The 14,164-nt window shown below is 43.1% G+C and overlaps 3 protein-coding genes across 3 annotated transcripts in view; 2 read left to right on the top strand and 1 right to left on the bottom strand.

The window, feature by feature from the left end:
* Window positions 1–1,255: 1,255 nt before the first annotated feature.
* tgif1 (TGFB-induced factor homeobox 1) lies at window positions 1,256–6,166 on the bottom strand. The gene is made up of 3 exons (XM_046045728.1): window positions 5,822–6,166; window positions 3,706–3,935; window positions 1,256–2,910 (listed from the first exon to the last, which is right to left on the bottom strand). Exons 1-3 carry the CDS (start codon window positions 5,835–5,837, stop codon window positions 2,245–2,247), a joined length of 912 nt encoding a protein of 303 aa, XP_045901684.1. The 5' UTR covers window positions 5,838–6,166; the 3' UTR covers window positions 1,256–2,244.
* A 2,683-nt stretch (window positions 6,167–8,849) lies between these two features.
* Window positions 8,850–11,008, top strand: LOC123970700 (OTU domain-containing protein 1). The gene has a single exon (XM_046048912.1). It carries the CDS (start codon window positions 9,023–9,025, stop codon window positions 10,445–10,447), a length of 1,425 nt encoding a protein of 474 aa, XP_045904868.1. The 5' UTR covers window positions 8,850–9,022; the 3' UTR covers window positions 10,448–11,008.
* A 1,831-nt stretch (window positions 11,009–12,839) lies between these two features.
* The window catches only part of LOC123982980 (sickle tail protein homolog), a 111,920-nt gene continuing 110,595 nt past the window's right edge, over window positions 12,840–14,164 (top strand). The window contains exon 1 of the mRNA XM_046069094.1: window positions 12,840–13,096. Coding sequence (XP_045925050.1) covers window positions 13,027–13,096 — 70 coding nt within the window. The 5' untranslated portion in view covers window positions 12,840–13,026. The remainder of the gene's footprint in view (window positions 13,097–14,164) is intronic.

Below are 14,164 nucleotides of genomic sequence, written 5' to 3'. Positions count from 1 at the left end.
GTGGCGTTTATTTCTTTCCCTGTCTCACCATGTGTTTTCAATCGGAATATAATTAAACAGATTACAAGGCCAGCATGGTGTGTTTTTAGGGCATTTCCCTTCCGCAGGGGTGGGTCCCCATAATTACACAGCACTTTTGGCCTTGGCTTAGCCCTGTCACTCCTGTACATGCAGCTTCTGGGGATTCGTCATTCACACATCAGTCATGCTGAGGGGAGGCATGCTGACCTCAGTCGCCAGAGTTCAGGGGGTGGGGTGGGGTGTTGGAAAAGGGGTTTACAGAAGTGGGTGTTGTCTTTGCATAAAGCCTGGTCCTGGGTCTGTCCACCTTTCAGATGGCCACCATGGTGGTCTACAACTGCCCACTGTGTGCCTGGAGGTCTGTTTAAACCCTTAGTGATTACATCCCCAAATTTGAACCCTGTCTGTCCACCACAAGAGCTGTCACGTTTGACAGGCAACATCTGAAAAAAAGGTGGAAAACTCAACATTTGTTGGTGACCAGCAGGGACAGGCTCCATCCACTGACTAAGCAACATAATGATTATTTAAGTGATTATTCTGATAGACCAACCGCATATTGTAGCTAGCTGATTAGTGAACATGGTGTACTGATTGCTCTTGGGGTCTTTTTTTTACAAAAGACAACCTCAGCAAAGGTTTTCATTCCTTTCAAATCAGAAAAATAGATTGATATCGAGCTTCAGAGAAGAACATGTAATAAATGAATGGGTAGCTGTCTCAGCAAATATAGACAACAAATCCTATTGAGGCTAATAGAGAAGCTTTAGCAGGACTAGAAGTGAACAGCTGTCCTCCTAGCTGTGATCGAGCCAGCGGACTCAGTTGTAAGCTCCCTTATATATTGACTTACATTGACTCTATTGAGAGGCAGGCACACATAAAGCCCTGCTGGCAAGAAACTGTTGACGTCTGCCGTTTGCTTGTGTTAATTTATGCAGGATTATGCTAATTGGCAGGAGCTGTTGTAAACCTCTCACACACAGGAATGTCTCTGAATGCCTGAACGGGAGCCTGTGGAAAGACGCTATACTATGTCTGTCCTCCTGTACACCCTGCTTTTACTTGCCGAACATTCTGACTCAATACGCTCTCCTTATCCTTTCGGGATGAATCAGTAATCTCCACAGAATTCAGTGGGATTTAAAGGAATATAGTCAGCATGAATGTGCATTAGAGGAAAGTGATCTGGGTGATCCGCAGGATGGAAAATACAAAATGATCAATTCTGAGATGTAGAAAAACAAAACTTTATTTGAATCCCATGTGACCCCTATTTGCCACAAACATTGCACAGTATGAAAAGAAATCACATCATTGGGCATCATGTCACATTAACTATACACATGGTCCTATCATACATGAAAATGCTTTTTTGGTGATTTCAAAAATGCTGTCTTTGTCAGGGTGTAAAACAAGCAAATGCAGAAAAGACATCTGTAGTGTTTAATTTTCCAGTCCACTGGCCGTCGTGTTCGCTGAGTGATGGGATGAAGGCTCAGACTATGAACCTGCTACATTGGTCATCTGAAATTTCCCTTGGTGGGAAAAAGTAGAAAAAAAAAAAAAAAAAAAATAAAGGATAAGAGTTTTTTTTTTTTTTTTTAAAGCTAAAAGTAAAGGTAAATTACAAAATCAATACTATACTTATATTCATGAAAAACACATAACTTTACTACAGTAGTGAATAAGTTTGTCATAGACGCCAAGAGCAAAGTATGTTTAAGACACTGAGATGACCTTCCTCTGCCTTTTAGTGTGCAAACAAGGCAGACCAATCATGAACTGATCTTTGAAATGTATAACAGTAAACATGTGTCGATGTGGCCAATCCGTGCGATTGGTCTTTGAAGGAGGGTTGATTCTAGCTCTTGCTCCGTTCTCTAAAATGATACACAGTATAATGTAAAGACATAAGACAGGCAGCATTTCTCTGATAACATTTTTGGTCCCTGTGTGCAAATAAGATACACATGTAGATACATACGCATGTATGTGAAATGAATAAACAACTTACAGCCAAGGCACCTCGATACAGTTTTTTTCCATAAAAAAACATCCTCATCAATTTGATTGGTATACCAAAAATATAAATGATCAGGCTTTCATGTGGATTTGTTCTCTGTTGCGTGCAGACAAGTCACTGAACTCAGAGGAGTTCCATAGTTGAAACACAAAGTCAGTCTCTATTCCCTCCTCTTCTTCTTCTGTCACTTTCTCCCTTTAGGAGACCAGCTGTTTGGCTTGCAGCTCCATCTCTGCAGCCCGTTTGAGGGCCACATCCACCAGGAGCTGGAAGCCGCTGAAGTCTTGTGTGAGGTCTGGAGGGGTGGGGGGAGGGGTGTTGAAGAGCCCGCTGCGGGGGCTCAGGTTGCCCTCCATGCTGGTGCTGCTGAGGATGGTGGTAGTGGTGGGTAGTGGCTGGCCGCTTGGCCCTTCATCCCGGCATCTGAGCAGCGCCTGTGCAGACTGAAACAGCTCAGCTGCCCTGTCACAGTTCATTCCTGGCACAGAGGGGTGGGAGGCTGTCGGGCTGGCCTGCATTGCTGTGCTGACAGTGGTGTGACAGATGACAGAAGGGCGAGTGGGTATGAGCCCAGGAGAAGGAGACATGGAGGCTGGAGATGGTATGGAGGGAGACACTGCCTTCCTCAGGACACTGGGCATGGTGGGTTCAAAGCTGGACGGGTGAAGAACACGTTTGTCATAGCTCCTCTCCTCCATACCTGCTGCAGGACTGCTGTGTTTCGGGGACTGGGAGCTGTCAGAGAAGCTGTCGCCAGCCTTACTACCTTTCCTGGATATGGTAAACTGGTTAGGATCTTTGCCATCTTTCCTCAGCATCTCTGGAAGAAGTCGACGTCGTGCATTAATGAACCAGTTGCACACCTGGAAACAGGACAACAAAAATTCATGCTGTGAGAAAGCCGCATCACATGGCTCACTTATGTTCTGCCTTGCAATTTAAAAGAAAATCTGCTGGTACACTTATGCCCAGGTGCTGTTTGCACCTGTGTTTTCAATAGAGAAATCAAAATCAAAGGGTAAGCACACCCATGACACAGTATTTCACACCAGAGCCTGTATGTTTCACACATTTATATTTCCTCTATATCATTCAAGCACAGCAGGACTGAAAAAACAGAACTCTAAGATTATGATCACTTCTCTATGAGAAGCTAAACATTAACTTGCCACAAAAAGTCTACTTCAGACTTCTTAATCCTGTATTTAAAATAGTTTTCAATAAAAAGTAATCTCCTTTGTCAGAGTGGTAATCATGGTCATTGCTCTTCTTTTTTCCCCCCTCAGTCCTCCAGGCTAGTCGTAACTGGCTCAGGGAGACTTGCTGCTCTAACCATGTAAATGACTCTGCATTGTTCCCAGACAGCTGGGATGGAAAGGGGCTGGAGGGAGGGAAATTCCTGTCCAAGTGCCTCAGCCAAGCCCACAGTACACAGGGAGTGAGTTTACTCACGTTGTCTCAGGCTTTAATATTGCAACATCAAGCTGGTTTAGTTGACCTTCAAGTCACTGTTTGTGTGTCATGTTTTGTTCGCCATCTAGACAGGAAATGATTCAGTCAAGCTGACACTTGCTTCCTCTCGTCTTCTACAGGGGTCTGTTTACGCTCCTATGGGTTTATGGGTAATCTTATCTTTCCTGTCATAACTGTGTCCCTACCTGCAGTGTGGAGAGCTGAGTCTGCTTGGACAGGAGGGCTTTCTCCTGTTCAGAGGGGTAAGCGTTGTAACGGTGCTCGTACAACCAGTCCCGGAGGATCTGAACCGACTCCTTGGGCAGATTCCCCCGCCGTTTCCTCTTCCCACTGTTGCCCGCGCTGGACGACAGATCCAGAGGGGCGTCCACGCTGTCCTCATCATCCGTCTCACTCCCCGACAGCATCATCAAGCCTGCGCAAGGGAGCACATGTGGGGAGAAAGGAGAGCGTATGAGAACAGGACAAAGAAAAATACGTATCCTTTTATGTCAGCCACCCTGTTGTCGATCTCCCAGCCGCTCTGCCGCAGCCGCTCACTGAACGCAAGCTGTCTGGGAGGCAGCTGATGTGTCAGAAGCAAGCTGTCAAGTTCAGCCATGTGATTCATATAAGGAGTGAGGGAGGGAGGGTGTGAGGAGGAGGAGGAGGAGGAGGAGGAGGACTAGGGGGGAATGGAGAGGGGGAGGGATGTAGGGGGGACGTCACAAAGGCTGGTCTGATGGTGTGGCAGTTATAAAACCTGCCTCGACAAATACAAGCCAGGTCTATTGCACAGACAGAGCACACTTTGCATGCTTGGATAAGTAACACACACCGGGGCTGACCACAAGAACAATCGCTGTATAAAAGGGAGATTGTTTTGAAGAACGGCAACAGCATATTTGCAAAGATTACAGAGTTGATTATCAGTTGTTTTTTTTATTCAGCGTTTTAGGCATGTCTAATCAAAGTTAATCATGATCAAACAGGACTTGGGCCTTTGAAACACTTTGAATGTGTTTTAGCCAGAGAAAATAAACCTGCTTATAAACCGTTTGTAATACCCAATTTGATCAGATTCCAAATCAGCCATTAGTCTTTTTTAGCCTTGTTTTCAGCAAATGTTGTCCTCAAGTCATGAATATAAAAAAAAAAAACAGTTTTTGAAAATTAGATACTGGTAGTTGCTCATATGATATTTAGGTTACTATTTATGAATATGAATACCAGCAGCTTGTTGTTAAGGCAGCCCAAACGCCATTAAGAAAACGCAGAAATTCAGATGATATTTAATCCACAACCCTTTGCAGTCTGCTCTGGGGCAAACTAGTGGGAAGTGAATAAGAAAGTTCCCAAGTCTGAGCGGCCAACAGGATGAGGTAATTACGTAGGCTGGAGAGAGGGGAAGGGGGAGGGGAGACCTGTTGCAAATCAGCGTCTCCAGACTAAACAAAAGAATCTAGGGCTGCGTGGTCCTTTGTATGCAATTCAAAAGTTTCTACATGGAAACGGCGAGTTCGCCATAAACTTAACTTCCTCCAACATATCACAGTTTAACAGAGTGGGCAGAAAATACGTTATAAGGCCGCGAACATACTGGTTTTGTGAGTTTAAACAACTTGTAAAGGGTTTTCTATTGTGTGTGTGTGCGCGCAGCACCACGAGGTCCACGAATGAAACAAGGTAACAGCAACTTCCCACAATGAGGTCAGAATGAACATTAGCCTATATTTGGATTTAGATACAACATAAACCTGCTGAAGGTGTTTCCGTGAGTGGGAGAAAGTTAAAAAAAAACCCACAATATTGTTTTTTTAAAGCGTGCCCGTTGTAAAAACAAAACAAAAACGCAACACTTCAAACTCTTGAACTGACAATGGTCGCCAAACTTTGACTTGTAGCATCACTTTAGCCAAACTTCGACACAAATGTAGCGGCCGACATTTAAAATGAGCTTGTATTCAAACTGAAAAGGAAGCCTCGTTTAGTTCAGTCTTGACATTGTGTGCGCGCTTTAAGTTAGCCTAATTACACCGTGACGAGAAAAACAACACACAGGGCGACGCAGCAGTGTGTTGTTGTGCCAAACCTTGAGTTAAACATACGTAGAAAATCAGAAATTATGGGCAAACATGGTTATATCGACTTTTGACACCGCGCCAGCACATGGCAGAAAAAGCCCCCTGTCACGTCTGGAAAGGAAACAATAGACTGCATGGTCTGCATATGAGGGAAATCGCTCTGTTAATCGTCATGTACCTCCCTCTGGTTATCGAAACCAATTTTGACTTAATGTTGTCTCAAAAGCATCCAACCTACCCTTTTTCGCCTTCATCTCCGCCCGAAAATGCCCACTTTTCCCTCGTCAAGCGCAGAAGAAATTTGTCTTTGTGCTCGTGCAGTGTTTTTCTTCTCTTCTCCAGATATCCCCAGCGTGTAACAGAAAATCCTTATTCATCAAAACTCGCTCCTTTTCCCCGTTTTTGTTAGCGGAATTTTGTTTCTCTCTTCTCGTCGCCCTTGTTTGGAGACTTGAGCTGGGTTACCTGAGATCTCCGCGTCCCTTCGGCTCAAAGCCCTTTTTCTCATTGACTGTGTGTTTGATCCTGAAACTGGGTGACAGCTATCTTTGACAGCTGCGTGACTCAACGCACAGAGATCCTCCCACCGTGGAGGGCAGAGGAAAAATCTCTGACATCAGCATGGCTTGTTCCCTCTGACATGGATACAGTCTTGCTGAGCTTTAGCTGCTGCAGAGCCTCAAAACAATCACAAAACACCTTGTATATAGTAAATGATGATCCGCAGGGGAAAAGGCGCTACTTTAGGCGGGCTGTCAGGATGACAACAACAACAGACTGGAGGCCAGCACTGCGGTCCTCGTGGGAACATCTTACAAAATAATAACCCCAATGAAAACATTATTGCTACGGGCTATACATTTTTTAGACCGATTTAGACTTGTGGTCTGTGTGGTAGGCTTGTTCACTACCTAATACATTTAGTTATCTTGTCGCACTTTGTGGTTTTATCTCCTTTGGCACAGCTTTGTATTTTGTATAGACTAATTGGATACCTCATGCAGAATTGTTTTTTGTAGCCTATATAATTAAGTGTAAAAAAAAAAAATAGCCTACTCCTATTATACGTGTGTGCTTTTTAACCTGTGGTTCTATTGTGCTTTTTAAAAATCTTATTGTGATGTTAGGCTAATACCTGCAAATTCTGTAACATTGAACTTTCACTGTAGTTTACAATATAGTTGCTCATTCTGTAGTATCCCTGTAGAGGTTGGAACATGTTTTTCCTTTGTTTTTTGTGTAATTTCTTTTTAAATATTAACATTATCTAAAGGACTATTGGCTGTAATTTCTCGCGGGAATTTGGAAAATACAGTAGGCTAGGCTATAGACCAAAGGGGTGTAATAAGGAGGGCGTTGAGCCAGCCTTATTCCATCTGCAGGTTAGTGCACCAATGCAGGTTACTAAAGACAACAGTACAGCGAAGGGAACGATCAATGTCCTCATTTGTATGCGGTGCGTAGCCTTGCGACAGCTGCTGCAGCATCGTCTCTTTGCATGCATTTGTGGCGGACGGCGTCCATTTCTCTCTGTGAAGCTAAATGTCGCCTCCGCGTGTGTGTTTGTGGTACTCTGCTTGAGCGCAACATCACATGACAAACACAAGATCCTCGGGGGGGAAATCCACTTGGTCCACTTTCGCTGTTGATCGCTGTTGATAATGTTTTAGTATAGGCGACAAACATGTGACAAAGTCCTTTTCAAATTCAAACCCACCATAGACAGTCCATAATATTGGCCTGTTTCTTAATTTCTCTAAGTTTATATTTAACCGCTGCAGTAACTGGCTCCACTGAGGCCATGTCTATATTAAAGACGCACAATCTTACCAAACACTAGTAGTGTAACTCTGTTTCAAGCAGACAAGCTGAAACAGTCAAAGCGTTAAAAATAGAGATATGAGCAGGTTAGGCATGCAGCAGCCTGCCAGTAAGTCAATATCAGCCAGTTCCATAGTTCAATTTATTGTCACTCCCTATTTCATAATAAAAAAAAGGTCCTGAATAAATAATGATGTTCATAATAACACAAAATGAAATGAAAAATCTGAAATCATTTAAATATTTTTAATAGAAGTGGGTCTGATTTTAGTAGTGAGATAGATCCTAACAGTAAATCATTGATTTCCGTGGTTCATAGTTTATAGCGTAACAAGGAGGCTTAAATGAGAGGTGTTGTGTGTATTCAGATAATGTTATTTTCATAAACCTAGATAGCACTTCTGCCATTGTTTACCTTGACTTTTTTAATGGCCGTTTTCATTTGGTTGGAAATAACTTTAGCAACAGGATGCTATTTACTACAGGTGAATAAGCTGAGGAATGAGGACCTTTTTTTTTGCCGGAATAGAAAAGGAGAATATTTGCCTACTTTAACGCGTTACTGTTTTACACAGTACCACTCAAATTATTTAACTGTGACGCATCACATCCTTCACATTTTTTGACTTGTAGTCAGACACCAGGACCTGAATATGGAGAGCTGCGTCAAGCTGCCTACAGACAGCATAAACGATACCGGACATTAGATGAATTTCCTTCAAAATAAAGTATCACTTAATTCTGGTAACAGTCATCTATGTTGTTTTGATTAGCCTGCAAGGGTGGCAGCACATAGCCAGGGTATGTTTTGTTTTTTCCAAATCATTTTAAAAAGTCAGGACGGAGGAACCCAAACACTTAAAATATCGAAGTTATTCATCACAGTAAACGCAACAATCTTATGGACTTATGATTTCTTAATATTTTATTTGGGTGGAGTTATAGAGAAACCAAGAGTGACCACATGGTGCTACAGTTATCCAAAGACCACAGCTTAATTGTTAAGTCATATCAATGTCATGAGAGGAGAAAAATGTTTTCCTGGATATTAGTTTTTACTTAGATTATGTAATAATGGTAACAACAATCTTGATAATAATTATTATAACAATAGATGCATCATTATACAACACATTTCAAACAAAACTATGCAATACGGTGTTCTTCACAATTATAGTTGTAAAATAAAGAAGGAAGCAGAATTATCGTATTATTGATTCTGAACATGTTTATGTGCGAGTAAAGGTGTAAATAAATAACTTTATTTCATGGGCAGCTCTGCATGAACTTTATTTCAAGTTTTTTATGAGTTGTATTAAAATGTTCCAACTTTACATTCCCGAATTACATTTTATTTCTAAAATGTTTGTCGATAAAGATTTTATTTTGAAAGCAGTTAAACGGAAAATGTATAGATTACATTCTGGATGACTTAAATCAGACAGTGTCCTGTATCAGTTTGAAGTCTAAAATTAGGGAGGCACCCCAACAGCAAATGACGGAAGAGGGCTAAACTGGACAGTCTACTCGTCTCTGCGTGTCAATGGTAACACGACTCAGGCCATGGAAACGTTCCCTACAACTTTACTGTTGTTGATGACATAGACGTTATTTTTAGATGTTGTCATCTTTCTGTAACAGCACGGCTGCGTCGTTCAGTATAAAGGACTCTCTCAAAATGCAGTTGTACAACAGTGCGCTGACACACTACCCGAAGTCGTCTCGCAAAGTTACAATAACTTTATCGGCCGGGTCTGAGCGTTTGAACGGGACGACGCCAAGTCCCTCTGAGGCTGAGAAACCAGGATTTACACACCCAGGCGCTTCAGCGACCAACGGGGATCCAGTGAGAGAGGCTGCTTCTTCCGCAAACATGCCTGCTTTTTCATGTTATGAAGCTTCGTCTATGAGGCCCGTCTACTTCACATCGACTGCTGAAATACTAATCCGGAGACCTGATGGAGTGGAGAGGTCTGTACCTGTCCATATCATGCGGGAGTCCAAGACCAAACCACGCTCTCCTGACTCACATAATGGTGGAAGTATCCTCTGTAATGACTGTGACTCTGATGTGATTGTGGACTTGATAGATCATCTAAGAAATGGGCCAGATGAGCTTTTTCCTGACTGCCCAGAGCTGGTTGGAAATCACCTTTTCAACAGGAGCAACATATGTAGACCCAGGATAGAAGGAAAGAAGAGGACGGCTGAAAGTTCATGTGAAGTAGATACAGTTTCAGTGACTAATGCCCCCTTCAGAAGCAACGGATGGGCCTCCTTACATGAAGAGGAGCTAGTTCCCTCCAGGGCAGCTCAGCCTGAAGCCCTCATAAAGGGCGATTTCAGTGATCAGAGTAGTGGCAAAGCTGCTCCAGCATCAAATGAGAGACGGGCCTTTGAGCTCAGTGTTCTCCAGGAGCCGCCTCCACAGAGACGCCAAGAGAGAGAGGATGTCAACGATAAAGTCACACGGTACTTGGCTGAAGTTGAGAAACAAAACCGGTACCTCCAGGAGAGGCATAAATATAGGTACCACATCATTCCAGACGGCAACTGTCTGTACAGAGCTGTGTGCAAAGCCACATACGGGGACCAGACGAGGCACGGGGAGCTAAGGGAGCAGACGGTGCACCACATCGCCGACCACTTGGACGAGTTCAACCCCATCATTGAAGGGGATGTAGGGGAGTTCCTGATCAACGCGGCGCAGGACGGTGCCTGGGCGGGGTACCCTGAGCTTCTCGCCATGAGCCAAATGCTTAATGTCAACATCCACCTAACAACAGGGGGTAGCTTGGAGAGCCCCACTGTCTCCACCATGGTGCACTATCTCGGGGAGGAGGATGCTTCCAAACCAGCTATCTGGCTGAGTTGGCTCAGCAATGGTCACTACGACGTCCTTACAGACAAGAGTCTCCCCAACCCAGAGTACGAGGACTGGTGCAGACACTCACAGATGCAAAGGCAGCGAGACGAGGAACTGGCAAAGTCGATGGCGGCCTCGTTATCTAAAATGTACATTGAGCAAAATGGATGTGCATAAAAGTAAAAACTGTTTGTTGAGAGTTAAGAACCTCTCATTCTGCTTGGTTTTCTACATGCTTGAAATTATTTTTATAAGATTTATACAGTGAAAGAAAGGTAGTGCAGTGCACATACTTTGTTTTTTGTATATGCCAGCATTGCCAAATTAGTGGCAGTGGTCTCTGAAAGTGTTTGAAAGAGTGTGAGCCGGTTCTTCTTGTTAGTTTGGGTTATGTTGACATGACTGAAAATCGTCACTGCTGTTCAATTACAGTACATGGAAATGCTTTTAGGTATGCAGTATTTATTTGCCTTTTATTGTCAGACCAGTGCTTTTTCTATAATGTCTGTGCTTTGTATGCCATTTCCTATTACAGAGAAACTTGGTTTGCCATTTTCCACTATAGCTGCATTGTTTGATAACTGTATAGCAACTCTCTTTTGCACAAAGGTCCTATCAGACAAGTCCAGAGAGTCTGATTTGTGACTGTGAGAACAATCCAATGGTTCTTTTTTCTATTATTCCATCTCTTTTTAGGCTTTTGACAAAATATTTCAAAATAAAGTTTTTGAGAAACCAGATTGTCTATGATTTTGTGTTTAACTGCTACATGCTCATTGCTTGATAATGTCTTTTGCATACATTTACACATACATTGTCATCCAGTATCACAATGATCCAGCTCCAGCTAGGCATGCTAAATTAAGTGCAGTACCCCCCCCCCCCAGCTGTACTGAAGTGAAAAGTGGAATTTATTACAGTGACCCTGAAGCCTGCGGCCTCTCAATCAGGTCAGCGAAGTGGTAGTGAATGAAATGACGGTAGTGTCAGGGCTCCCATCACGAGGGAGATGTGCTGTGTACTATATGGATGTTAAAAGCTGTGGAGTGCACTGTAATGTCATAGCACACACTGCCACCGGGGGGCAGCAAAAACAAGTTGTGAACACAACATTGACACTGTATCATCACCTTTTAAATTTATATGGCGATTATATTCGAAAACTACTGCTTATTTATACATCCATCAGTTACGGAGCAATAGTATCATTCATTTGGAGTCATGTTTCTGGCCACCTGATGCATGTAAGTCCAATACTCACTATTTTAGCTCTGCTAATTCCCTCTTTTAGTTCAGCTTATGGTCTCTGCTGAGGGAAACATCTGGCTCTTTAGCTGCTAAATGCTCCACTATGTTCACCAGCAAGTCGCTAACTGTGTCCATCTGCTGTTTGGTGCTGAGCAGGTAATGTTCAGCAGGGGGTTCAGAGCTTTTTCTCTGAAAACAGCTGCTTGTTGTAGCTGAAAGCAAAGCTATGAGAACGGCTGAGTGAACCAGAACAGTAAAGTTGCGGCCAGACAGCTAAGCAATGAACTGAAAGTCATTATAAAGCTTCTTAAAAACCAAGGGGAGCTGCAGATTCAGGTGATGGTTCTGTGTAGCCTCATTACTACCAGACCTCTTTCATGTTGTCAAACTGTTTTCACACCTTTATTTGATACATTGTTTTTATGAAAATATCAAGTACAGCCACTTCAATGGCCAGCTTACTCTTTATACAAAGGCTATAGGCTACTTTAGCCTATACAAACTTTTCATAATTTAGTTTTTTTCCTTTTTAGAATTTTTCCTTCCTTTCCTCAATAGGCATCTCTTATGCAAGAGGGACCTGGCGTCATTTATGAAACAGTAAGGTACTACAGCTACGCCTCATGAAAATGATATTATTCATAGTATTTTGTCCACCCCCTTTCAGACGATATGTCGGATGCCAGTCCGCTGATAACGTTGCACATTTCTTCCATTAGGTGGCATTGTAGCCCCCCATATGCACTCACAAAGTGACTGTATTATTAAAGGAATTTGTATTTCTTCTCAAACTCATGACAACGTGGGATGCTCGGACCGATGTCCTTCATAGTACTCTGCCTTAAAAACAAAACATGGGTCATGATTAGTAATAGATGATGAACTTGTGAAATACTGTTTTATAAAGTTTTAATATTAAATAGAAGAACGATGCTCTTTTGATAAAAGTATAACTTCCTCATTTAGGTAAAATTCCCAGTTTGGTCCTACAATAGGCTACATTCATAAAATATCAGTAGGCCTATATAGGCTGGTTTTAGAGCCTATATAGTAAACTTTATTATGGAGTTATGATGAAGCTTTACAGTGATGACGTAACCCTGCAGTCATGTGGACATTAGGGAGAAGGAAAAAAAGTTTTCTTCTTTTTTTTAATGCGGGAGGAGAGATAGTGCCTCTCCCTGCTCCACTGTTCCTCGTATGGGCCATTTAAACTATAAGGCTACAGAGCAGAGGGCAGGTGAGAGGATTGGACCGAGGGGGCTGCTTCACCCGCAGTACTGGCACACAGTCAGCACATACACACAGAGCAGAGGGGAAAGTCAGTGACAGCAGCTCACCGCCGGTGCGTAGTGCGTCTCCGTGAAGGGTTCCCACGCTGCAGCTTCACCACCCGACGCCGCCCCGCCGCGCGCTCGGAAGTTACAGGATACTTTAAAAACAAAACCCGGACAACAGAGAACACAGTCGGCGGTCGCGTGGCTCTGACCTGAGAGGTGGCATCGGACATGTCGGGACACCGGGTGCAGTTCGCAGACCTTCCTCCGAGTGATCACAAAGGAAGTCCCAAATTTCAAAGTAAGGAAAATAATTGAGCTGTAGGCTACACTCTGCTGACCCTGATTTCACCAGAAACTCTTCAAGACTAATGTATGTGGAAAAACTTTGGACGTTTTTATTTAATCTCTTTAGATGTCAACAATTCCATAGAGGCTGAATGTTTGTAATCACGTGGGATAAGAGGCAAGCAGAGTTAAAGCTAATTTCACAAATGAAAATCCCAGAGGAATCAGCAGCCTAGCCTATTGGTTTGAAGTAACCGTGATGTAAGTAATTATACACGGCACTTTAGCTGTCTGAAGGGAAACAGTTAAACTCCATAAACCTTGGACTAGATTATTATAGCCTACTTCATTACATGCCACAACAATTTATGATAAAAAAAACAGTCAAGGGGGGAAAGTCCCAGCTGATTTAAAAAAAAGTTTTTCTTAATCATGTCATTCAATTTTCAAGCTTCAGTTATTTATTTGCTGTCTTGTGTTGTTGCTGGTCATGCTGCACATATGTCATGCTCCTTAAAGGTGACTGGTTTGCGACGCACTCTGCATGTGCAGTGGCGTGATTCAGTCCCCACTTAATACACTTATCTGAAGTGGCAGTTGCCCTTTACTACCGCTGCTAACTTTTTATCCTCAGTGAGTGTAACATGTCTTAGCGAGGTGATACTCAACCTTGAGATGCATTTAGTGACCGCTGCATCCCGCTGGATCAAAGTGTAATATTAATGGCTGAGCAACACAGTCAGGGCTTTTGTGCTTTTACTGCACGAGTGGATGTTTTTTTTTTAAAAAACGGGCTTCTGATTGCATTTGAGGTGCGAAAGTGTCAGCGGTGCCCGCTTCTGCTGCAGTGCATGCACTAAAGCATGAGCCACAGAGAAGCTGAGCTCATCTCCATGGTAACGGGTTGAGTGACAGGACACGTGAGCAAGGACGCAATGGAAAATTGCCAGTTTGCTGCAAAGCCCTCCAGAGGGGTGCATCTACAGTACACTCTGATTCTGTAACAGTGCAACAGTGCAAGTTTGTGATATATTCCTATCCATGATGGCGAGATGTTCTGGCAGGTTTGTGTGTTTTGTCT

This window comes from Micropterus dolomieu, linkage group LG01 (assembly GCF_021292245.1).
Source record: "Micropterus dolomieu isolate WLL.071019.BEF.003 ecotype Adirondacks linkage group LG01, ASM2129224v1, whole genome shotgun sequence".
NCBI lineage: Eukaryota > Metazoa > Chordata > Actinopteri > Centrarchiformes > Centrarchidae > Micropterus > Micropterus dolomieu.
Note: the sequence above shows the minus strand (reverse complement) of the source record. Positions and strands in the feature narration are given on the sequence as shown.